This window comes from Nelumbo lutea, chromosome 5 (genome assembly GCF_056320005.1).
Source record: "Nelumbo lutea isolate HS-2025 chromosome 5, American lotus-T2T, whole genome shotgun sequence".
Classification (NCBI taxonomy): domain Eukaryota; kingdom Viridiplantae; phylum Streptophyta; class Magnoliopsida; order Proteales; family Nelumbonaceae; genus Nelumbo; species Nelumbo lutea.
Genome location: NC_142688.1, coordinates 21,312,880 through 21,339,531, shown reverse-complemented (window position 1 = coordinate 21,339,531; position 26,652 = coordinate 21,312,880). Strand labels below are relative to the sequence as shown.

The 26,652-nt window shown below is 36.4% G+C and overlaps 2 protein-coding genes and 1 long non-coding RNA gene across 4 annotated transcripts; 1 reads left to right on the top strand and 2 right to left on the bottom strand.

Annotated features, from left to right (window-relative positions):
* Positions 1 to 2,904: 2,904 nt before the first annotated feature.
* Positions 2,905 to 13,246, bottom strand: LOC148850893 (S-adenosyl-L-methionine-dependent methyltransferases superfamily protein). Its single transcript, XM_088945207.1, has 9 exons — positions 12,872 to 13,246; positions 11,741 to 12,763; positions 11,511 to 11,660; positions 5,842 to 6,112; positions 5,656 to 5,748; positions 5,192 to 5,366; positions 4,032 to 4,274; positions 3,686 to 3,880; positions 2,905 to 3,314 (listed from the first exon to the last, which is right to left on the bottom strand). The coding sequence occupies exons 2-9, from the start codon at positions 12,584 to 12,586 to the stop codon at positions 3,116 to 3,118; spliced, it is 2,172 nt and encodes a 723-aa protein (XP_088801333.1). The 5' UTR covers positions 12,587 to 12,763; positions 12,872 to 13,246; the 3' UTR covers positions 2,905 to 3,115.
* Positions 13,247 to 17,971: 4,725 nt separating this feature from the next.
* Positions 17,972 to 20,387, top strand: LOC148850892 (Leucine carboxyl methyltransferase). Its single transcript, XM_088947825.1, has 2 exons — positions 17,972 to 18,562; positions 19,566 to 20,387. The coding sequence occupies exons 1-2, from the start codon at positions 18,175 to 18,177 to the stop codon at positions 20,192 to 20,194; spliced, it is 1,017 nt and encodes a 338-aa protein (XP_088803951.1). The 5' UTR covers positions 17,972 to 18,174; the 3' UTR covers positions 20,195 to 20,387.
* Positions 19,419 to 23,208, bottom strand: LOC148850891 (uncharacterized). 2 transcript variants are annotated; one of them, XR_016099961.1, is made up of 3 exons: positions 22,933 to 23,206; positions 21,425 to 21,505; positions 19,419 to 21,061 (listed from the first exon to the last, which is right to left on the bottom strand). It is a non-coding gene; the product is annotated as an uncharacterized LOC148850891 (long non-coding RNA). The 2 variants fall into 2 exon arrangements; XR_016099960.1 differs by lacking the exon at positions 21,425 to 21,505 and having other exon boundaries at positions 22,933 to 23,208.
* Positions 23,209 to 26,652: the final 3,444 nt, after the last annotated feature.

Sequence of the window (26,652 nt, the reverse complement as noted above, 5' to 3'; positions counted from 1 at the left end):
TTGGCACTTGTACTTCCTGTGACAGGTGTCCCATCATATGTGTACTGTAGATTAGGAGGTAGGGAGCCAGAGATCCGGCACCATTAGCATTGTGTCTCACCTTGCAGGCACAATGGGGTGAATAACACCTGAAGAGGAGCATAAATACTTAAAGACTTAGGGTTGTGTTTGGTATTTGCTATTTCGACATGAAGTACTTTGGATTGAGATAATACCCTCTAGACTTGAACTACAAGCATCATATTTCATGCCAATTTGTCCTTAAGAATGCTTGTGTATTATTAAATTGATAAAGGTTAATGTGTTTTTTCTCAAAGTATCCCCAAGCCCATGAACCCGCAAATTCTAGTGCTGGTGGGATGCAATTCCAACACTCGGCTACAGCTAGGAAATTTTACCAATCAGTCAAAGCCAAAATGACCACTCGAGATCTGTTACCCACTAATTGTTCTCGCATACCTCCCCACGGAGCACCACGGTCGTGCATTGATAACATCTCCCCATTAATGACAAGGGAGATATTCTTAATGTGCAACTGTAATATTTCGTGATTAAAAATGTAATAACAGCTCGTGTGTAGCAGATCCCAAACACCGATGATAATGTGTTTCTTTTGTAGAGCCAAAAACATCAATTTGATGTTTCTTTAAAGGGGAACCTACATGAATTTTCTATACATACAGTGTTATAAATGTCTTGACTCAAGAATTTCTCTTAACACTTATGTGGCATTATTAGCCTCTTCAATTTTCAAAATTCCTTTGTCTTGTCCCTCCTCTTAATAATAGTTAATAGCCTCTTCAGTCTTCAATTTCCTCTCTACTTTTTATACTTACTCCTTCACGAGCAAGCAAACTATTGCCAGTTTCCATGTATGGGATGGAACTTAAATTTGGTAAGGGGCTCCAGAAAAAAGTGTGCAAACTTTTTTTACTTACTTTTTATATGCATACGAATTAATGAAAAAGTGTGCAAATTTTTGTCTACAATTTGGACTTGATATACAAGTTTAGGTCAGTCCTACTATATATATGTGTGTTTGTGTGCATTGACATAGATTAGATTAGGCAAGAAATGATTACTTATATTAAGAAGACTTTTTAGGGTCTATTTGGTTCACAAGAATAGGGGTCTAGAATTAGGTTGCAATGGCCCATTCTAGTCTCACATTTGGGGGAATGGCCATTTTGGATTCCCCTTGGGAATGAGAATCTCACTCCATCTAGTCAAAAAAAGACCCCTAAACCCTAATTCTCTTTACCCAACATTAGGGGTGAACATGGGTCAGTTTGGTTTGGTTCCATAGTAGAACCTAGAACTTACCCCGAATGGATTGGTTCTAAGTTTTTGGAACCAAAACCTACCTTGTGAAGGTCAGTTCCAAGGCCAATTCTATCCTTGGCGGTTTCGAGGTCGATTCTAGGGTTTAGCCATGAAACCTGTTCTTTCTTAATCTCCCATTTCAAAAAAAAAAAATGGCATATTCTTTAAAAACTTGTTTTTCAATAAATATAATATATAGTTTAAAACTTATATCATCTTTATTTATTAAATTGAGTAATTTGATATATAGATTATCATAATATATTAATATATGGTTTAAAACCTATCATTATAATTTAAATTTTGTAAATATTATCCATTACATTACGTGTTATATACATTCAAATATTAAAATGAAAACAAATGATCTAATCACTTAAATAACTCAATGGTCAAGTGAGACCATGGCCTTTGTAATCATGATTGCTTGGGTTTAAATCTTCACATCCTCAAAAGTATTTTGAAGTTTATTTCAAAGCAAATTTGGTACCATCAAGGTCGGTTCCAATGCAAATTTACTTGCATGGCGACCAAACACAGCCTTAGTGACAATTTGCACTCCAAAACGACAATCATGCAACACTTGCCCTAGACAGGGTTTTATTGCTTGTTGTGAGGGGCAGAGATAAGGGGCCCAAGGGAGCCTTGGTCCCTGTGCCTCACCTCAAAGTTCCCCACTTATATTATTAATATAATAGATTAATAGTCTTTATGGTTGGCCCTATTAACATATTAATTTTTGCCAAAATAAAATACAAGTTCATTTACTAGAACAACATTATAGTTTTATGGATTTATTAAAACCTATCCTATAGTTTACAATGGATTTACTTAATTGGCCTTCTATTAGATAATAGTGAAAATGACAAATTTGGCCCTAATGTCCATTTGAATAAATTTAATGGAAATAAAATAAAAATTAAAGTACCAATTTTGCCACTAATAAGACACAAGCAACCACTTTATTTGATCAATTTTACTTTTTGTATGAAGAAGTGTTGAAGGTACTTTTGGAATAAATAATCATGAGCCCATGCCCTTGAACATTTTCAACTCAATTTAGGTGATCATGCTACTATCTTCAAATGGCAAAACAAACACTTCTTAATGAAAGGTTGATCAAGTAAATAGGTTGCAAATTATAAGGAGGTAGGTTTAAGTAAATCTTTGAAACTAAAAGGGGTGTTCTAGTAACTGACCCTAAAATAAAACCACTAATAGGTTTCAGGGGATATACCTCTTTTTTCCATTGTATTTTCTTGTTCATGAATGGAGAGACATGAGAAACAACATCAAGGATCTGCTTAACCCCAGACAACCGGTAAGACGCTACTTGCACTTGATCAAAGAAGAAAGCATTAGGTTACTAATATGGCCCTAACCATTTACACTAGAGCTTAGCAAATCAAGTCATTTCCCTTGTCTCGGTCTAGAATCACAGACCTTCTAGCTGCTGCAGGCGGGCGAATGGATGCTTCAACCACCAGAGCACAGGTGGATTGGCAGCAATAAGCTGTCTAATGCTTACAAGGAAGGGAGAGGAGCAAAAAAGAAAGAAAGATTACTTAAAAATGAAAGCAATGAAAAAGAAAAGGGGAATTCCTTGCACCCATCAATGTGAACAAAGTAGAATATGAAGAGAAACTTCTGTATCCCCCCATCTTGATTCAAGGAACATTACCCTGATTATGTGGCACAAAAATCGAGTGGAAGAAGAAAAGCTATATGGGTTTCCCCCTTCTAGTGGACATAGACATATTTGTGGTACAACAGCAACTGATCACATGAAATTTTATGGCCGCCACATGGTTTTCTGTGCGCACATTATGCCCTCCTTATCCTGGGCATATGTCATTCTAATCTCCCAGTGTAAACTTCTCAGTATCACCTCTAGAGGTTCTAGTATCTGCACTTTATCACGGATAATTGTCCAACCACCAGGTCTTAGTATTCTATCCATCTCAACAATAATCCCTACAGGCTGCTTACACCTGCAAAACCGGTAAGTGTCAAGAATGATCAGATTTGCATCATATTACACATAGGAATATCACCTTATTGTATCAAGATAAGACCTTACAATGTGTGTGTGTGTGTGTGTGTGTGTGTGTGTGTGTGTGAGAGAGAGAGAGAGAGAGAGAGAGAGAGAGAGAGAGAGCATCTTCCTCAAGAACAATTGTGAAAACCATCCTCCTCAAGAATAGATAGCATGCCAATTGATCCAAATGGTCTATCTGACATGCCACTTCTTGCCTCAACAATTAAGCATTGGGATAAAATTGCAGCCCAATTTCAAGAAGTGATATGGTAAAAGAAAATGTGAAAACAAAGAACAAACTAAGAGCAAGCTTGTTCTCCAAACCTCTTTTTAAGCCGTGAGAAAAGATGATCTGCATGGAGAAGGTCATATGACCTTGGGTAAGTTCCAAAAGCCTCACACCAATCATGGTATATTCCCACAAGTCCACGCTCATAAACGATTGGAAGTGTATCTGGAGCATGAACTGGGACCACGTTCATCACCCAAACCTTCTGTTGTGCCAAAGCTGCTGCAAATCTGTATGGTGACACATATTAAAGTTTTATTTTCTATTAGATATATGTATATGGGCTTTATAAGAACTAAAAAAAATGAAGTACCATCTAATATAAGGCAAAATTTACATGTCACAGGAGCATAAATTGAGCCAGTAGTTCTCTCAACATACCCTCCATAGATGGATTTCATGTCCATTATATTCCGGACATTTGACCAGTCAATACCCAAGCCATTGAGATAGGACTTGTTTACAATAGCCTTCCAGTGCTCTGCATCAGAAATCACTTTATCTCTATAGTTCAACCAATCAGGAAAATTTTCAAGCCTCTTGGGCCATTCCTCTGGCCACTCAGCACCACGTTGTTCAATGGCAGCTGGAATAGTATGCACACAAGTTTTAATTGGCAGATACCTGTTGAAACGAAATTAGAAGAAAAATTAAAGGAATGCATTTACTTTCATGAAGAAAGGACATGAAATTAGGAAGGGGAATGATGGGATATGACTCCATAACCAGTGACTATGACAGAAGTGTAGTCTCCACCAGAAATATAGTTCACAAAGTAGGGGCATTGATGATTTTCTTTTCTTTTCTTCCTTTTTTTTTTTTTTTTGATAAGCATTGACAAGTCTAGTAAACAGAAATGCCCACATGTAAGGTCCCAGTGCTAATGATACTAAGGTGGAATCTTCATTCCATACATCAACGTGGTAGATTTTCTCTCTGCCCCTCAGGTCTTATTAAAAGGAACAAAAACAACACTTCTTTAATTCACGAATCAAATCACAAACTCCAGGTATATATAACATAGATGATGCATACTGGAAAAGAAAGATATAAATAATGATGATATTATTCCAACTTACCAGGCAGCATCTAAGAAATTTGAAGAAAAATTAAAGGAAATGCATTTACTTTCATGAAGAAAGGACATGAAATTAGGAAGGGGAATGATGGGATATGACTCCATAACCAGTGACTATGACAGAAGTGTAGTCTCCACCAGAAATATAGCTCACAAAGTAGGGGCATTGACGATTTTCTTTTCTTTTCTTCCTTTTTTTTTTTTTTTTTGATAAGCATTGACAAGTCTAGTAAACAGAAATGCCCACATGTAAGGTCCCAGTGCTAATGATACTAAGGTGGAATCTTCATTCCATACATCAACGTGGTAGATTTTCTCTCTGCTCCTCAGGTCTTATTAAAAGGAACAAAAACAACACTTCTTTAATTCACGAATCAAATCACAAACTCCAGGTATATATAACATAGATGATGCATACTGGAAAAAAAAAAAAGATATAAGTAATGATATTATTCCAACTTACCAGGCAGCATCTGGGTTCTCATCTTCTTTGCATATAGGAGGGTTCTTTTTTCTTCTCAACTCATATATATCATTTGATTCTGGTTTCTGATATATTTTAACAGCCACTTCATTCATCTCATCAGTTTTATGAGCCAGGATATTCCAACAGATGGATGCCATCAATGTGGACATAGCTGAATAAAAAGATATCGTCAAGCAGGGACAGAAGCCAACATAAACTGTAAATTTGTATGAAATGAAACTAATTCGAGTATAGACTTTTGTAACTGAAAAGGAAAGGTTGTCATTCTATATGTTCCTGTAGGCCTTTCCAGCCTATAATCAACTAGAGTTTCTATCTTTGTGTCATGTCTTGGACAAGAAACAACCAGAAAAGTTATAGAAAAGAATGGCCTTCAATATATACAAATTTACAATTCATGCAGCACTCGGGTAAAATTTAAACATTGATAGAGCCCACACCTTCTTCTTCTTCAATATTGTCATGTTCAGTTGACAAAATAAAATATCCTGCAGGCCGCAGTATCCTGTTCATCTCCAGAAGGAGCTTCCCCCCTGTATAAGAGAGATGCATAAAAATATATCAAAATAAACAGTACATTATGAAAATATAACCACTATTAGAGAAATAGAAAAATTGAAATAAACCATTGGAATGCCAAGGTATGTTGCATCTCCCACAGTGAATAGCATCAAAAACACCGCTAGGGAAAGGAAGCCTTCTTGTTCCAAAGGGGCTCACGACTGCAGGGAAACCACGTTCAAGGGCAACTTGTGCCAAGTCTGCCTGGTCACTTCTCAATCCCAATGATAAAATTAATACTTCCTTTTCAAGGAGAGCAGCCACAAAGCTCGAATCTGTGCATCCGATGTCCAAAACTATGCGAATATTCTTTCCCCATTCAATGTCTGGTACCATCTATTGACGCAAAATAAATGTTAAAACACAAGTTCATAATGGAGATGGAATTTAAAAAGACCAGAAAAGTTAGTTGAAGAGATAATCATGTTGGCAGTCATATGATCAATTTTAAGGAACTTGGCCGACTGTCAGAAAACTGGACATTTGGGATTGGCAGGCTCCAGTCATTGATAGCAGAATGTTACTAAACGGCTATCAATCCAGGAAGTAGAGGTTATTTATTTACTCAACCAAACCATGAACAAATACTGGGAATTCGTTCATTTGTAACCTAATCTTCATATAGATAAGCATATAGGACCAATCCATATACATGCCAGACTAGGCCAACACACCAATCCATATGGCATTAAACAGAACAGAATGGAAAAACAGGATTCATGTTGCCAATCCCATATAGTTGGGATATGGCTTGGATGATGATGAGTCCAAAAGATTAGAATGTACTTTCTATTTCTTTTCCTTTTTTGTTCCCTTAGAGGGTGGTTTGTTGTAGAAGTTAGGGTTTGTTCACCTAAAGAGACTTCAGCTGTACATATAAGAAGCTATCTACCATTTTGTTTCCTTTTCAATGAAGGAATCAATTTTGAACTACAACTCTTCACTCTCCTTGAAAAGAGATTTTTCTCCAACTGTAGTCTGTAGGAACCATCGTTCCCTTTATTTTTTTATGAATATCATTCCTTCATTTTGCTTGTTAGGCACCAATAGGCTAGGATTAGGGTGGTTATGCTTGCACCTTTTCTCCTCTCTTCACTTCTCTTCTTTCAATGTAACACCTTCCATTATTTTTATTGATCATATAACACCTCCATTAGAAGCTGCAAATCCAGTGTCCCTATCCAGTTTGCATGCTATGCATCAGCTTGAGTTTTTGACATACAGGGTTACCAAGGGGTAGCAGAAGGTTGGCAAGTCAATACGTAAATATTCTTTTTCTTAATTAGCATCAATATATCATCTCTATATATGCTTAAAAGAGGAGAGGTTGCTGTGGGACACTCCCAATATTTTAGGCTCTATTGGGTGATCTCCATGAAAGATTATACTTTGTATGCAGATCCTGTCAGTACACAATTTTTTTGCTTCAGAAACATTCTCCTTCCATGAGTGTAAGCAGCATCTGGAAAGGAAGAAATATTAGGAATTTCTAGAATAAACTCTCAAACACTACCACCATTATCCGTAAAAGCAAAGTTTTTTAAATTAAGTCCTCACTTTGCATATAGTTTCCAGTAAAGACACCTAAATTTGGGAGCAGAGTCCTAGTCATCGCTGTATAGTGAAATTGACCTAAGAAAATGGAACTAGGCTCAAGTTGAAAAACAATTGGTTCTGTGAGGCACGTGCATTTTAGTCATTGGTTGGTGTGAGTGGGTGACTCCACTGAGGCTGATGGCATAGTTTGTCAAGGCATTGCCCAGGCAACATGGAACCAATCTAGGCAATAAGGCAACTGCCTAGGTGATAAAAATTAAAAGGCAAGCGCCTTATTATAATATTATTTCTGTAGGTGCATCTTATTAATGTGTGTCACCCAGGCAAAGGCTAAACTGAGCTTCAGAGGGCCTCTTCTTTTTTTCTGCAGTAAATTGAATAGGGTCACTAACAATTAATTTGTTTTTTTTTCAACTCTCTCTCTCTCTCTCTCTCATAAATCTTTTACTAGTAAAAAACTAAACCCTTATTTGGTTGCTAATAATTTTTCAACAAGAAATTACTCTTAAATGCTTATTATATTGTAATTTTTTTCTGACAAATAACAGAGACATTTCATTAAAACAAATACTCCACACTGCCCACACGTGTATAGCAGTCCAAGAGAGTACAAAACAAGCTCCCAAAAACAAGGAGCAGAAAGATTATATTGTATGTGATGATTTATTTACCATGTTTTTATATGAAATTCATTGTTATTTAGTAAAGAACACTGGTCATTTTCAATTTACGCACAAGCTGGTTGGTATATGAAACAGGGGAACTAACCCAGAATTTAGCTTTTTTTTTCCTTTGTCAAATTCCATCTCCTAGGTGACTAAGGGTTCTATTGTCACTAAAATCACTTACATTACATGCCTTGACAATTAATGCTAGAGGTGTAAATTGGGTACCTGATTTGAAGAACTTCCAACGCATCAAGCATGAGCCCTTGGAACAGGACCCCTCAAAATTTAAGAAATGCTTTAACGCTATCCTACCTAAGTTGGTATGGTTGACATCTTACTCTTCTTGACAGTCTGCATTAAAAATGAGCTTTCAACATGGATATTTTTTTTATTTAGCTTTTCCAACTTGACTCTAGCTGTTCTATCTGTTGGATTGCTGGGATGGATAAAAATGCATCCCAGAATATGATGGGAGTATGGGACTTGGTTTCTTTTACATCTCATTCCTTTATATATATATATATATATATAGTGATCAGCAACTCAGCATTTATTTATTGATTAAATTAAAAATATATATATAACAAGAAGTTGTGAGCAGAAGGAGAATCCTGAAAAAGAAAAAGAAAAAAAAACCACTAATTACAAACCAGCCCAGAATATAGATTTTCTTTGAATCCCTTGTTTAGCTAGTCCATCAGCCATACTGTTAGCTGATCTCCTAACCCATTTAATTTGTATCAACATGTCTTTAGATATCTGCTTGAAATGCCTGAGTTCATTTCTTAGCTTCCATATTACTCCTTCCCCCTTTTTAAGCCAGTTTACAACAATATTTGAGTCCCCTTCAATAATCAGCCTGTTAATCCCCATTTCTTAGGCTTTTTCAACACCATACACTGCTGCCATCAATTCTGAGCTCACCACATCACCATGCTGAATAGGACCTGAGTACATGGCTAAAATATTCCCATTCTCTTGCCTTATCACCCCACCAATACCCGATGGGCCAGGACTTCCCATCCAGCTACCATATCAAAGTTTAATTTCCTCCATCCAGCCACTGGAGGGGACCAGACCTCATTTGTTTTAGATTTTCTAGAAGCAGTGTTAGCAATTGTTCCCCAAGATCTGAAAAAATGTTCTGTCTTAAAGTCAGCAAACAACTTCAGTGTTTTCACCCAATTGTTCCCCAAAATCTGAAAATATTTTCTGTCTTAAAGTCAGCAAACAACTTTAGTGTTTTCACCCAATTGTTCCCCAAACAGAGAGGAAAACCACTCCCAAATGAAGTTAGCAAAAGGACAGGAAATTAGAAGATGAAATGCAGTCTCACTGTGTAGCTTACATAAGGAGCACCAGTTTGAGACAAACATCATTTTGGTCTTTTTTTCTGAAGTAGATCACAAGTGTTAATGGAACCATGGAACACTTCCCAACAGAAAGCACCGACTTTAGGAGGGATGGGCTGACACCAGACCTTCTTGACAGGGAAAAAAAGAGAGGAGGAGGTAGCAACAAGGGAATTCAGAAAGGATTTGCAAGAGAAGGACCCTGACTGGTTGAGAACCCAAACTCTAGAATTTGAATCACTGTCCCCTAAAACCACTGAACCCAATCTCATTCCTTTATATACCAAGTTTGCCAATGACAAGATGCATATTTTAATTGCTTGGACTTGTTTTTTGTTGGGAAATGATTATGGAGACGATGAGACATGGATCAGCAGAGTCAGCTTAATTGTCAAAAGAATGAAGTAACAATCTTGGATGAATCCTTGACTTGTATTCATTTCATATAAGTATTTGAAAAGATATTATGAAGGTTTACCATGAATATATAGATTGCTGTAAAAGTAGGACATGCAGTTGAATGAGGTTTCTATAGGTGATTGTCCTGATGTCAGGATCAGGAAGCCAATCAATTTTGTCCAAGATTTCATGGCCTTTCAAGGACTGAACCATAATGAATACTTCATGGCACAGAATAACAAGTTGATGCTGGAGGTATAGTCAGGCAATTCAAAAGTTCCATTTTTATCTTGGATTGCTTGTTCTATTACATGTTGACTAGAAGCTCACAGAAATTTCAGTAAGATTTGAAGAATCCCATTGGGCATGGACCCATCCTCCTAGAGAGCAGGTCTTTTGAATAAATTGCTGCTTTACACAGTGTTCTTGAGAACAACAATCTAGAGAAGTGGGGTTTCCAAATGCAAACAGGTTTTTATGAGCATTGAGCAGCAAAAGAGAAGAATAGGAGTTGGCTGCTTCTTCTTTCTCTTATAGTTAGAGATATTTGGAGTTTCTTTCTCCCAGTTTTTTGGTGTACATTGAATTTTCTCACATAGACTTGAAACACTCACTTGGCATGTTCCCTGGCCCTCAAGGAAGAAAGTAAAGGCTACATATATTGCAAATCTTGGTTAACTGTTGTCACTTTCTGAGAATTTAGAAGAGAGAAAAATAGGCATGAAACACTCTCTTGGCATGTTCCCTTACCCTCAAGGAAGGAAGTAAAGGCTACACATATTGTAAATCATGATTAGCTGTTGTCACTTTCTGAGAATTTAGAAGAGAGAAAAATAGGCATGAAACACTCGCTTGGCATGTTCCCTTACCCTCAAGGAAGGAAGTAAAGGCTACACATATTGTAAATCATGGTTAGCTGTTGTCACTTTCTGAGAATTTAGAAGAGAGAAAAATAGAAGAATTTTTTATAACTCCTAACAAATATTTCCAAGAATTTCTCTGAGTTTTTGAACTATGCAGATTAATTGAGCCGTAGGGCTGAATTTGAAGGAATACAAGGAGCTTAATTGTAAAGATTACGGGAAATTTTGGTAACTATTTTAGGGAGTAGACCACCATAATTTTGTTTATTGTGAACAGCACTTTACTTTCCTTTGGGATCTTTCATTCTCATTCCCTTTTTCATATATTTTTCTCCTCTCTTTTCATTTCTCCTTGTTCTTTTTCTTTTTTTCTTTTTTTTTTTTTGGTCAAGAGTACACTATATTTACCAATAAATTGTCCACTTTATACTGCTAAAAATCAGAAATTATCTAACAGAAAAAAGTATATGTGTTTTCCCGTTCATAATAAGTTTCTCTATTGCCTATCCCCCCCCCCCCCGCCTCTGCACACATACAGGGAAAACAAAAGAGGATAATATGCAAGTTTTTAGTTATTGAACATAGCTACTTGTATATTACTGGGGGGCCTTAGTGAACAAGGAGTGAATGGGGTTCAACTGTTTTGTGGAACAAGACCACTACATGTTTTGGGGTGCTTGGCAAATTATATTTGTACATATTAATCATCTTTTTTAATATAATTCAAAAAAGTAAACGGCTACCAATCAAAAAAAGAATTACTGGCAAGCCTTTGTTTTGCAAAACTTTTATGTTTTTCTTTTTCCAGGTAAAATCCATAAGAATGAAACAACTGGGGTTTCAGAAGTGAGGAATAAACCTATAGAATTCTTGTAAGATAAGGTGAAACACTTACCTCTTCAATGGCTTCGATGTAGTTAAGAACTCCACCACTGAACTCAGACTGATTTTGAGGGAAATTAAGATATTCTTCAGACTGAATGATCCAGTTTTTCGTCTTGATGAATGCAGCAAGTTTGGGGTGTGCAACATTCCTATATTGTATCTGCAAACCATAGAATATTATCAAGAGTAGGTGATCAGTTGCTGGGCTTTAAAGACTATGAAGATTCATCCGGGTATTACCTTTGATTTCCTCTCTGGCCATCGTACTGGAGACACATAACCTTCATGGGGAAGAGGAACAAGACACATAGGAGGTGTCCTGGGGCAACTCCTTTCCCGATGTCGATAGCTTTGTAGTTTCCCTGTGGTGCTTTCAATGTCAAGACATGGGATATAATTCTGCTTGCTTCTTACATTACACAATTTCCAAGTGTATTTGGCTCTTGAATCGAATAGAGGTCCCATCTTCTTTTTCTTATTTCCTGGAACTTTTGATCCAGCATCTTCATCCTCCATTTTCTCTTTAGTTTCCTCTTCACCTGAAGCATTTGAATCTATACTTTCTTCAGTATCTCCATTGGGATCTACTGCTTCTTTATCTTCTTCTTGTTCATCTCCTTCCTCCTCCTTTTGCGGCTCCTCTGTCTCAAGTCCATCTGGTCTGTGGGTAGCATTCCTTGCTAACACCTCTGCTTCTTTTGGATCAATTTCCTCTTTTTTTGGATTCAATGCATCTTTCCCATCGTTGCTCCTAACATCAATATTATTATCGGGTATAGATCCATTTCCCTTTTTATCATCCTTATCTCCGGTATCAGACTCCACCTTCTTATCACCTCTGGGCACTTCACTTTTACCTGGCTCATTCTTCTTTGGCTGCGTTCCAGAATTTCTTCCCTTATCATATACTGAAACGGGCTCTGATATGTCACCAAAGCTATTCCTTTGAGAGGTAACAGAAGTTGAGGAAAACGAAAATGCAGACCAAACAAAAATAAAAATCAGACCCAGAAAGGTGACTGCCACCATTTTCGTGCAGAAACCATGTGGGCGTTTGGCGTGGCGAGCAAACCGCGCTAGCACCATTTTAACACGGATAAACCGGTAAAAAACGAACCAAAATTTTTAACAGGAATAGAGGACAAGATCTACACTCATATGCAGAGGAAATAGAACTACACGATAAGAAGATGTACAAAGACAAAGCTAGATTTTCCTCTGCAACAAAGAAATCCTTTCAACCCAGATGGGGTAAAACAGCATCTGGAGACAAAAGTTGACAGAACTCAGCAAACACAAAGCTTTCCAGTTTCTATGATAGAGATGAAGAAATCACCATTCATTGCAGAATAAGAAATAAGTAGCATATACCTCTATGGGGCAGAAATTTTGAGTACCAAGATTGGAAAATTCAGTAAAGAAGAGCTGCAGCTGCAGCTGTTAAGTCTCATATACCGCCTGCATCTTTTTTCTATACCAAAAACTTTATTTTTGATTATCATATTAAGGTAGCAAAGATTAAAAGTTAAAGAAGGAAAGACAGGCAACTGAATCTGTTCAGGAATAAGTTAGAAACAAAAACCACAGGAAGGTTCAGATCACATTGTCGGGCCAACGAATTTTCCTCTCAGGTAGACGGAAAGTCCACTTCGGACCCCGGCAATCGGCGAAAACGCAGCAAAAAAGTGAACAATTTTTTCTTTTTAATTTCATACATTAGAAATGATGGTTGTATCATGTTTCTCCGGTATCATAGCTAAGGCTTTCTATATTATATATGAAACAGAAGGACTCGGTCCCGTAGCTCAGTTGGTTAGAGCGTTGCTCTTATGAGCCGAAGGTCGCGAGTTCAAAACCTTATACAACGGCGACCATCCCTTAGGCTATGTTTGGTTAAAATACAAATAAGTTTGTATTGATGCAAAATTATGTCAGTGTAAATGATTTGAGTGTAGATTCTGACCTATTGTTGTTTCAAATTTTAGCGTCTGATTGTAGTACAAATTAAGTAAATTAAGACATAAAACAGAATAAAGTAAAATCAAAAACAAAATTAAACCATAAGTTGCATTTTTTTACATTTGCACCCCCATGCATTTGTACTAGTGCAAATAAAATTGCACTGCAACCAAACACGGCCTTAGGCTTTGTTTTAGAAAGTACAAATATGTAGAGTGCAAAGTTTTGTATTTTGTATTATTTTATATGTATTTGTATTCCTTCCAAAGGTTCAGTTTTAAAGAAGTACAAATATAAATATGTAGAGTGCAAATCCTTGTATTTTGTATCATTTTATATGTTTTTATACTGTACGTATTTGTATTTATATTCCTTCCAAACTGAGCCTTAGGTTTTTTTATTGTTTCTATGGTCATAGTAATAAAAATATTCCTTTAGAAAATACTCTAAAAATGAAGCAAGGGTCAAAGTATTTAATGTATTAGTGCATATCATATCATATCATACATATGGGTTTGAAGAGATTTAGATTGGTGTCAAAGATGGCCCATTGTGGGCAAGTCTAAGCAGCTTCAAGTTTGAATTTTTTACTTTTTATAAAATGTTTTAAATAACTATTTTTTTTTTCCTATCCCCTTAACCACTCAACCCTAGTGGCACCAGGATTTGATCCCAGATCTATGCTACAACGATCAACTCAGTGTGCCATTGAGGACTTAATACACTATAATCAAGTATATTCTTTTTCAATGGCCCAAGGCCTGCAAGGTACGTACCCATTGATTAAGACCATCAATTTCTGAATAAAACCATTAGCTTTACTCAATTTATAGATTGGGTTCCACTATGATATGGAAAAGATATGATTTCAGAAAAACAACTGAACAATAAATTAAAATCATAAACATGGTAGCGAATCAAGTGTCATTTGTCAAAATTCATGGGTGGGTTTTGATTGGTCAAAACTCTTTCCATTATCATATCATTCCCGTGTCATAGATTTTCCCTACTAGACTATATATAAACTTCAAATATCGTAGGCACTAGAAGCCAACAAGACGAAAACATTTAAGATCATATTTCAAAAACCAATTGATCATTGTAACCAAATAAAAAAAAATGAAGGTACTATAACCAAGCAAACAAGAAACCAAACGGTAGCCAATGTCAAATTAGGTAGATAAAGATAGTGAGGAAATACTCTGAAATCCATTATTAAGAAGGAAGAAATCAAGTATCTTTGAGGCCCACCCCATAATTATAGTTTATAGACAGTTTTTTTTTGTCACCGTTTCTATGTTATAGTATGAAAAGTTGCTGACATTTCTATTGGTATAGAAAGTGAAAGGTCATCGTCATCAAAGAGAAAAATGCTTTCATGCTGCTCATTAAAATTCAAAAAAAAAAAATCATTTGCAGTGTAATTTCATTTGCACTAAGCATGGAGTGCAAATGTTTTGAATGAAAACTTAAGACTTAATTTGAAAGGAATACAAATGTAAATATATAGAGTACAAAACTTTATATTTTATATTATTTTGTATATATTTATACTGTACGTATTTGCATTTATACTCTTTCCAAGCTGAGTCTAAATCTAAATTCAAGGGTAAAAGTATCGAGATGCGCAATACACAAATCTTGTGCATCAATCGTTTTACAAATTCGATACTTGTATTTTGTCTTACTTGGTTGTCTTCAAAATTACATAAAGGCTATGGTTTCACATTTGTTTTTATTCAAATGCATTAAAACTATCAAAAAGCTTATATTCTGAGTGTGGGTAGGTTCAAAAATCGAGATACATATGGGACAATATGCACCAATCCATTCTGATATTTTGAATTTGTTTACATCTTTCTCAGATTTTACTTTTTTTCTAGTTACTTACAGTATAGATAAAGTAAAATAAAATCAGAAGCAAAATAAACATAAAGTAGAAGAAAACCAGAATTTGCACTCCCATGCATTTGTGTTACTGTAAATTATTATTGCAACCAATTAAAAACTTTGGAAAAAATACTAAAAGTGTATGATTTTAATTCTGCATTTGTGGGTACTCATTTCTGTCAGACATTTGTATGAAAGATACCCAATTTCGGCATAGTATTTATTACATACTATATTAGCTGTATCTGTATGTTTTAGAATCCAATACATAAATTTAGGGAAATCGTGAAATAGGGTATAATTGATTGTGATGTAAAGCCACAGACATGAAAAGCAGGATCCTCTTCCATTCCTGAAAGAAACAGTGGAAATAGCTAGAAGAATTAGGGACAGACAAAAAGATATGGGTACAAGTAGTAAGAAATGATTTAACAGAGGATGTGATTTTACATAGAACCAATGGATTAGCGAAACAGGAATCAAGTAACCGACCACATAGTTGGGATAAGGCATGGGGATGATGATGATGACGATGAAAAAAAACTAGTGAAAAATCTTAGAATTCAAATATCACAGAAATATGCAAACAAAATTGCTTTAGCAAAGGGATGAAGTGGAGATTCAGGTTATGTTTGGTTAAAATTCTGCTTCAGAGAAATCGCTTTTTGAAAAATGTTGGTTCCATTGAGCAAAAAATTGTTCCTTTTTTGAAGCTGTTTGTTTTTTCAACCTCAAAGAATCAATTCTTAGAATGAGATTTGAGCCTAGAAAAAGAATTAGTTCCAAAAATTTACATAAATTCCAACTTAAAAGTGGTTCTTAGAATCACAAAATTCATCAGAAATAATTCTCTGAAAGCATTCCAAATGCACTCAGATGCTTCATTCCAGAAACTACATTTATTCTCAGTAATGATTCCCATCCCAATATAAAGATTCCTTATCTCAGATGAAGCGCCTACAAACGCTTCACATGAATAATCTGAATCTGTTAGGCAAATGTAATTTCTAAATCAATCAAATGCAATAGGCTTTGATCAGCAATAGGGGTTGTCCTCCTCTCCAAAAGATGGTAACTAAGAGTGTCAATGGACTGGACCCCATCCAGTCCAAAATCAATTTGACCAACAAGATATATTGGATTGGATCAATCCAATTCAAAATATTTATTAGATTGAATTGAACTTGATCCGTCCATTATAAATTTATATTGGATTGAGTTGGATTAAGTTGATATCTGATCAATTAGTATAAGATAAGAATATAGGTGTCAATGTACTGAGTTTGAGTTGAAACCAATCTAAGTTAAAACAAATTTGAACAGATTGAACGGTCAAGACATTGAATTGGATCGGCCCAAAATGGTCTAAAATATTTATTGGATTTGATTGAATTAGACCCGATTCATTTGTAATGGAATCACATTCAACTGGATCGGATTGAACCAAATCCAATTCAATTGACGCCCCTAATAGTAACAGAAGCCTTTTACAGAAAATTTGCAAAGCTTAATCTTAAAACACAAGTATTCACGATGCCCTTAACCATAAAGAACAAAGATTAATTTTATCTATATGATTATATCCCAACACCAAGTCCTCTCTGTGTTATTTCACAGCTGATTTTTCTAATCGGATTGTCTGCATTGCTTCCTTTTGCCATCTATTTACTCAATGAACATTTATTGCCATTCGTTTTAGCTCAATTTGATTGCAGGAGCTTTTCAGATGAGAATTTCTGTCAAGTTTCTTCAGCTGCAATGTCTAGATTCAATGTCGAACTGCATATAAAATGAGTTTCTTGTAATCTGTGTTTAAACTGTTAAAGCTATAATCCGCATTAGCCTATATTCTTGAGGCTAAGGTTGTATTTGGTACTATTGTCACTTCTACCTAAAATATTTTAAGATGATGAATACAAATTTTATGGGAATATTTTTTTTTTCTACCACAAATGCATTGAATTATCAATACAACATTGGATACCACTGCTGATTCTTTAGGAAATGTCAAACTTGGTGTTCCTATTAAAAATGCCAACACTTAATCTAATGTATATATTTTTTTAATAGAAACATCAGCTATGATGTAACAAGACAATTTCTCAAAATTTTGTATTAACCAATACAAAACATTACAAATAAAAGTGACAATGATACTAAATATAACCTGAGTTGCTGGATTGCAATGTTTTATCAAGATTGAGTGACAGGACAAAGAGATACTCCACAGCCAGAATGAATGGTTGTACAAAACCATATCCAATATGGCTGGAGCTTTTACACTGCAAAGGGCTACATTCTTGCCATTTACTAACCCAACCGATCTGACTTTAAGATGGATGGCCATGGACCCGTGGTAGAATGACTTTTGCTACTCAACTCAATCCTCTAACCTCTCCAAAATTATCCCTTTCCCTTTCTTGTGTACACATACATAATGACAATTGATTAGCCTCTAACCCTACCACAGTATGCACGTGCAGCGGTACACATCTTGACAGATGGACCCATCACAGCACCACCACTGGATGAAGTGTGTCAGTGTGTTCGCGAGAGCCAGAGAGACAGCCAGCCTGATTGCGCCACTTCCTATCGCGGCAAAGACCCCTGCATAAGCATAATATGCATACGTTGCGTTGGGCGTTGGGTGTTGGGTTTTTCAAACGATGTTTATGTGTGGCTCTGTTTTCCTTATCCCCTCCCTATCCCCCTTTATTTTTACCAAACATTCTCCCTCGATCCTTTATATATGCATGGAGGAGGAGGACTATCTCCTTCCTTCTCAAGTCTTTCAAAACCGGTGAGGATAAATGCCCTTCTGAGACATGTCAGAACAAGAGAATGGACAGCTCCCAGAAGACGACGACCCCATATTGCCAGAACTAAAGCTCCCAGACTTGCTGTTAACTGATACAGTTAAAGCACTCCACGCATCCATTGAAAATGAGTGGGACTCCCTCCAGCGCTCCGCATGCCAGACAGCTGCCGGAAGAGCCCTGTGGAACCATGTCATCCAGGACCCCCTTGCAGGGGTTCTTGCCGGAGAGACATACCTCCGAAGCCTTCACGAGAAGATGAGGAAAGACCGGCTAAGTAATGCCCGTGAAGTGTCGGGGGTGATTCTTGCAGTCCGAACCCTCTGGTTTGATTCAAAACTTGAATCCACTCTCAACTCCTTCAATGGCGAAGCCCAAGTTGTTCTCCTGGGCGCAGGTTGGTGATTCTTCTCTATTGGGCCTAATGCATATCACAGCCTACTCTACTCTACCATGTCATATTTAGACTCACTCACCTCCTTCTCTGCCAGAAAATAAGATGTTGTAACTGGTATCCCTTTTAGTGGTCTGCTGTAAGCATTTAACGTGTACATGTTTATAATTCCTGATTATCCACATACTTTTAAGTATTGCATTTGATTGTACAAAATACAAATCCTATCCTTAGTTGGAAGATTGTTCATCACCAGTAACCCATGCATCAAAAGGCTAGGAGGCCCAGGACGGTCTAATGGCTGTAATCACCGCATCTTTCACGCCATGAACCGAGATTACATCTGCGCCCCCCACATGCACATCTCAGCATGCATTGGGAGATGTGAATTCCCATGAACCCAATTACCCAACCCAGTAGGGCAGTAGGTCTAAATAAAAACTAAAAAGCAAATTTTATTAATGAGAAAAATAGTCATACAAAGAGGGAAGAACCATAAACCAGCTCCCCCTCAGGAAGAGATCAGATAGCCCGTAAACTAACTGAATTAAGCATCAGAAATACATTAAATAAACTTACAAATTTTGTATAGCTGCCCATGAGGACGGGACATGCCTCCTGAGTCCTGAGAAGGGTTTTTGTCAATGAGTGGGAAATAAACAGAGGTGTGTAATCACTGAAGCATCCTCCCTCCCCCTGTGTATTGACAAATATGCCCCTCATCAGGATGTTTGTCACAGCCTGAATTTCACTTGTGCAATTTTGGAGTGAAGTTTGCAGAAAACCCATTCATGATAAAATTTTTGTCAACTGCCATGTGTATTGTGCACACAGCTTGCATCCAGGAAAATAATCCGCATTTTCCATGTAAAAATAAATGAAATTTGTTTCTACTTACTGTAAGCCAATAAAGTTCACACTTCATAGTTCCAGTCCTTATTTTCAAATTATTCTCCATAAATAGCAAATACATTAAAAAAAAACTTGGGTTACTGTTCATCTATAGGCATGGATGCGAGGGCATACCGTCTGGCTTGCCTGAAGGAGAGTAATGTCTTTGAGGTTGATTTCCCCAACCTCTTGCAAGTAAAGGCCAGTCTTTTGCAGGCAGCAACTGGGTCTAGCAATGAAAACCAACAGTCTAAAATGATGGCTAAAACCCTAACCAGAGTGGCAGCTGACATACGAGACGATGATTGGTTTGAGAAGCTTCAGAGATCCGGTTTCATGCCTGAGAAAAATACCATATGGATCCTTGAAGGTATCCTCTATTACCTATCCCACCTCAATGCCATGCAGGTACTGAAGACAATTGCTGCTAATTGCACATTAACCCACACAATCCTCCTTGCGGATTTCATGAACAAGTCCTCAACCATGATTGCACATTCCACCTTCCATTTCTATAGCGACTGGCCAGAACACCTCCTGCCGTCCTTGGGGTTTTCTGATGTTAAGCTTTCGCAGATTGGAGACCCAGATGCCCATTTTGGACTCATGAACGACCCTTTAAATCTATTCAACAAGCTCCGCAACCTGCCAAGGTCACTTCAAACGCACCCAGATGATGGAACACCATGCAATCGCCTGTATTTGGTGCAAGCCTCAGGCTCACCCGATCAAATCAGCTCATAATACATGGAACACTTGATGATCTTGTTCTTTTTGGAGTTACAAAATGCATTTAAAGAACTGACTGCCACGCAGCATTGAGTCATTCAGTGAATTTGGGAGTCAGCGGTGGTTATTTTCTGTAAGATAATGTTATATTATAGATTAAATTGTCAAATAAGCTGAGAATCAAACAAGATTCTTTCACTTGGATTCATTCCCTCACCCCTCTATTGGCTATTGCCTATTGGTAAAATATCAGGCACATGGGATGAAAGTTGTTTTTATAGCTGCTTGATTCCAACAGTGAAATGGACCATATTGGACAGAAAATCCAATCAGTGGGTGTCAAGGCCAACTTGTCTGACCTATCAAGTCAGCTTGAAGCCATTTCTAATTCATAACCTTCTATAAACCTCTGTTCCATCAAGTTAATCCAGCAAAGGGAGGGCAGTTGTATCAGAATTCTTAGCTAAAATACCCTTTTTTATGGATCTTAGCTAAAGGAGTTGGAATGCCTAATCTAAATAGGGTTTATTTAGTACCTAGTTTACTGTGTATAAAATCAACGACAACTCTCATTATCAGGGACTCTGTCATTCTGTTCCTTTCAAGACCTATAAATGGATCCCAAAGTACTGATTTGATTATAGTTCTTGTCCTCTTCTTTTCTAAATTCGTATTAATGAATTTTAGAGGTAACCACCCTCAATATTCTATCATTTTATAAGGTACCAAAGCCTCTATTAATTTATCACTTAACAAATGATGTCTCCTTGGGGCAATAATCATGAAATGAATTCTGAAGTTGCAATTTCTTCAACTGAAACTGTTGATAATGTGTCTTCTTCGATCTGTTTGTCGATGTATGCCCAAAATCTGCTACCTGTACTGTTAAGATGATGAGATTGTAAAACTTCAATGAGAAGATACTTGGTTCACCATTAAACTGGCATTGAGCAAACTTGTCCTCAATGAGTAGAAAAAGTTTGTTGGCATGGTTCATATGATAGAGATAGATTTAAATGCATGGGGGAAGTAGAGAAAACGGTGTTTTTGTGTGCTTTTGTTTGTATATGTTTTGTCTTTACTTTTCTTATGGCTGTATTGGACCCAAAGTTTTGGGAAGTTGCTTTATATTTTTCACCTGCTGCCTATTTGAGTGTGCAGTGCAGTTTTCTTTGATTATAATATTTACTCAGTTAATTGTCAAAAAATATAATCAGTCTATCCTAAGAAAATTATCAGTTGAACCTGATTAGACTGAAGTACTCCCTTGGACAATTCAATATCCAATGTTGTTTTCAAACATACCACCGTATTGCTTGAATTGTCCTACATCAAATGAAACACTAAAGATAAGTAGAGGCAGGTTCTCATGTACAAGATTCTTATAGAAGCCCAAGAAAAAGAAAAAGGAAAAAGATAAGTTAAAACAAAACTCCAAGCTGAAAGAGTATGTATATGGAATGAATTCGCACGATAATGAAAGATCAAGTATAGGGATGTATCCCTGAAAGTTCAATCAATTTGTTAATGTACTTGGGTATGGAAGGATCGTCATCACAACAGAGACGGCAACAGATTCATAATTTTAGTTATGTCCATTTGCTAAAATCTCTTTTCTTTAGGGGTGGGTTGCTTAATAAAAGAATACAATAGAAAAGGATATATCATGTAGCATAAAGCATACAAATCATTGGAAGGGGTAGCAAATTGCTGACTTATAAGATCACCTAGCACGATTACAGCTACAAATCTTACAGGATTGTCATTATCAAGGAATGAGGATGAATTCTTCAAAATTAAAAAGAATTTGCAAGCCTATTGCATTGAGAAAACCATGGCTAAGCTTGATCAGAAAGAAAGAGATGCATCCATATTCCATGCCTGGCAGATATTCTGCTATTTTAAGAAATAAGAACCCATTTGCAACCTAACTATAGCAATATGTGACATAACAAAACAGTATAATAGGTTTCGTGTTCATCCCAGAAAAATCATTATAGCCTTAGAGGCTGGAATACAGCGGTTTCCTCCTTGACGAGAACAGTGACAACCAGTTCGGCAGTTATTTCCTTGGTCTACCTCTTGAATGAATTTAGTAAAGCCGAATTTTGGGGGCTGCAATTTGAGGGAACTGAGACCTTTTCGAGATTGAGGGGTGTTTATAGATGACAAATTTAACTCGGACCCTTTAGGCAATAGGGTTTTTATCAGCGCTGAGATGTTTTCTTTTCTTCAAGGGCTGAGGCTGGCGGTGTCTTCAGGCTTTTTGAGGCTGGAGACTGAAAGAAACTCCCAAATGGTAATTGGACGGATGGAGGAAATGTCTAGTTCGTGAGTGCATCCCCGTTCCATTAGAGAGGTACCATCTTTGGATTCCAAATTGAACAGTGCATTCAAAGACCTACAAATTCAATAACAAACTCTTTGGCTAGAGGTGCAAATAGGGAAGAGTTGTTGTATGTGCTGTCCAGGGAGGTAAGCGATATTGTATAATATTGGGTAGTTCTGATTGTTAGGAATTGCTGGCTGCTCACTCTTTATAATTATTCAGAATCATTTACTGCTTTTAAAAATCATAAGGAGTTTTGATAGAGACAAGTGATTACAAAACAACATTAAGTTAGATGGCATAAACGAACATACAATCCTTCAGAATCACTTGCTGCTGTTGAAATCAGACTAAATTAATGTGGTAATTCAGAAAAAAATAATAATATAACTATCGAGATGGTTGAAGAGAAAGGAGGAAGTACTTGGCAGAAGACAGACGATGCCCGGGTGGCACCGATCGGTGCCTATAGGAACTTCGAGAGTTCTTCTTCTGCTCCCTCAGTAAGTCCTTTGGTCCTGTTGCATGAGCAAAGAAATAATTGGGCTCGGAGAAGGCGGAGGTAGAGATGGAAGAGAAGTCCGTTCAGATGCCGATGGAGAAAGCCGCGGCGGCAGCGGGCTGGAAGGATGAGAGAGAAAAGTGAAATTAAAAGCAGAATTGTATAGGTGGGAAATCCGGATTTCGCGGACATACCCTCGTTGCTGAATTACAAATTCTTAATTTGTAGGGAGTTCAAATCAGTTCCCACAACGTTCCATAGCACATCCCCGCCGTATATTTGTAACATCTTCTAACGATACCATTATTATTTTTGATACATCACCCGGAGATGTTTCTAATAAAGGACGGGGATGTATTTTGAAACGTTGTAAGGGACAATGTTATAAGGGGCTGATTTGATCTCATTTAGTAGGATGGCAATTTTGCGAGAATTTTCAAATGCCCGATTAGAATTATCCGTTTATCATGTTAGGATATCCTTTACATTTTTCCCTTCCTTTTTCCTTCAAACTTAAACCCAATTACATTCAAACATTACACATTGCCAACTCCAAGTATCCAAATATGAACCCGAATTCATGTCGTCAAATGTATCTTATATATTTTATAAGAAGTGATATAAATAATAAAAAAGAATTGAGATATGATTTAAACTCTTGGCCCTGTGTCCTATCTTCAACATTGGCCTGTCACAACATTTATACTAAGCTGACGTTTGTTTGAGGTGGAAAATCGAGTCAAGGTAAATTTTACATCACGGTTCAATTTTATATATATTTGATAGAGGTGTTAATATTGCCTCATGAATCGATGTAAAGATCCATTCTCGCCAATATTTACATTGAAAATCAATGAAAATTTTACATCAATAAAACCGATGTAAACTTTTCCTTCTTCTCCACTGAATGGTTTCCTTTATATGAAGAGTTGAAGAGAGGGTGAGAAGACCTCCTCTCCTTTGATTGTGAGAAACCTCCTCCATCCAATGGTCTCCGTCCAAAGAAGAGCTCGTTGGCCATTAACATCCTATCACCGGCCATTAATATACTCGGAGCGCAAGCTTATGGAGATTAAATCATTGCTGTTGACGGAGAAAAAAATCCACGGGCTCGATGTTGACTCCATGGAGTTTCAGAGCATATCTCCTTCCAAACCGAGCCTAAGGCAAAGGGTTTCGGTTTCCTGCACTAAGGTTGGCTCTAGCCTTTAGGTTTATTTATTTAACAGACTAAACTGCCTCACCTACAAACCTTCATCTCTAATCGTTGGAAAATATTTTCCAACTCTATCAGCTCAGCTCCTCCTTAATCCCTCTCTGTTGCTCATTGCATTTTATGACTCGCTACCGGAAATATTGAATCCTCTTGAGGCCGCCTGAAACTGCCAGCCCATCTTTGTCATCCCTCCTTGCATTTGAGTATCCCATGATTCTTTCAGCTTCTTCATCAAGAATCAATACCCATTTAAGGATCTGAGAGAAGCTTGTTATGCTCTTGCAGCACAACAGCGTTCCCTCCGTCATCTCCTCTTTTATAGTTGCAGTCTTTTTTCTAGCAGCGCAAGCTTGGACCTTGGCCAATAACATCTTGTTTTGTGCTTTATCATCGTTGAGGAACTCCTTTGTGTCTTTCAGTTTGTGAACCTTTCAAGCAATCTCCCATGCTATTATCTCCTTCTCCTTCCCCAAGCTTGAGAACATCCATTCGAGGCTCTTCTATGCCACCATGCTAGTACTAAGTTTCAAAGCAAAGCAGAGTTTCATAATAGAATTTCACTTTTACATCAAAACAACCAAACAATACGAGAGAAAAATTCCAGAACACCACGGTTCAATTTTCCATCGATCACTAAGCCGGGATCAAATTTTCCATCAGTGTAATTTTGAATTTACACCTCTACCAAACACAGCCTAAGAGAATTACCACGTTTTTACCTAAGTGATGTAAAATTAGGTGAAAGCTATAAAGTATTAAAAATTTAAAATATCAAAGATGTAATTTAAAAAAAAATGTATTTGGATATGTATGGATACAATGGAAAATTTAATATCCAGTAATCTAAATCTGGAGTGATTAAAATGGATTATCATTCTCAATGAAGGGTGAGGGAATACTCGTTCTCTCAAATGGGGGAAATGTCGTTCTACCATTAACGGAAATAGGATTCCAATTTTGTGCAGTTAAATGGTTGGATTCTAACTCCAAAGCCCCATTCATGTGACCAAATAGACCCTTAATTTATCGACTAGGGAAGAAACTCATCAAATTTAATTTATGTTACCATCTCTTGGGCTTGTATGAGCAATTTGGATTTTAAAGAAAAGTTTGTGAAGTTTATACATGCACTTAGTTTGGATCGAAATGTCAATTTATCAATAAATGGTCACATTAATGGTAATAAGCATCATTTGTTTTGTTGTCAAACCTCGTAGAGAAGATGGCTTACCTTAGGGGTGGGCAAGAAAAATAGAAAAACTAAACCGAGCTGAAGAATTAATCAAAATTGAACCGAAAATTCAGTAAAACCAAATTGGTTGGATCGATTTCAGATAATCAATATAGATAACCGGTGATTAACCAAACCGACTAGTATAATATATATCTTATTATTTTATGTATATCTATGCATATTATATATATATATATATTATATTTTCTATATATTATATATAAAATATATTTATAATATATAATATATTATTTATTATTTAAAAATATAATATTTTATATATATTTATATTTTTTTGAATAGTTATATATTTTTATAATATATATTGTAAATATAAAAAAGCGATGGTTAACCAAACCGGTCAACCAGTTAACTGATCGACTCGGTTTGGTTTCGGCTATCAGTTTTTTAGAAACTGGTAATAATGGTTCGGTTTCAAAAAATAGGCCCATGTTTTGATTAACTAAACCGTGAGCACCCCTATCTTATCTCCAATTTATTTTTCATATATTTATTTTTATATTGAACAACTTTATTGTTCAATATTAAGATTAAGTTGTATGACAATCTGAGTATGTTTGGAATCAAATTAAGCTTTAATCAAACCGTTCAAACTCAAGTTTGATTAAGCTTGATTCGAGTTCGATGCTGATGAAGTTCAAATCTAAAGATAAGTACAACTAGTGATTTCTTTTTTAAAGCCAAGACAAGTTCAATTAGTTATTCGAACTCGAATTTAACTAATAAAATATTTGACTTAAAAACCGATTTTTTGCCTACAAAACATTGATTTAGTCAACAAATTGCTGACCCAGATGGTTGAATCGTTCAAACTATTCAACGGTTTTTAATTTTATTATTTTTTATTAGAACAGGCTAAACTATTTGACCCGAGAACCGGACTCCTGACCGGGCTCATAGAATTATTCAATTTCATAAATGAATAATTTAAGAGATTTACCCATAATTATATGTTTATATCAAATATAAAGAAACAAGTTATGATTGTTTTTTGTTTTATTCCATGACATCTTTATAATTAATTAAAGATTATAAGATTTTATTTAAGTTATATAAAAGAAAGGATAAGTTGACTGATCAATGTGATTTGGTGTGTAACAAAACAAAATACTAGCGTGTGCCTAATCCGTGTGACCAATCACGAGTGGAAACGCTAGCGTTCTATATATAA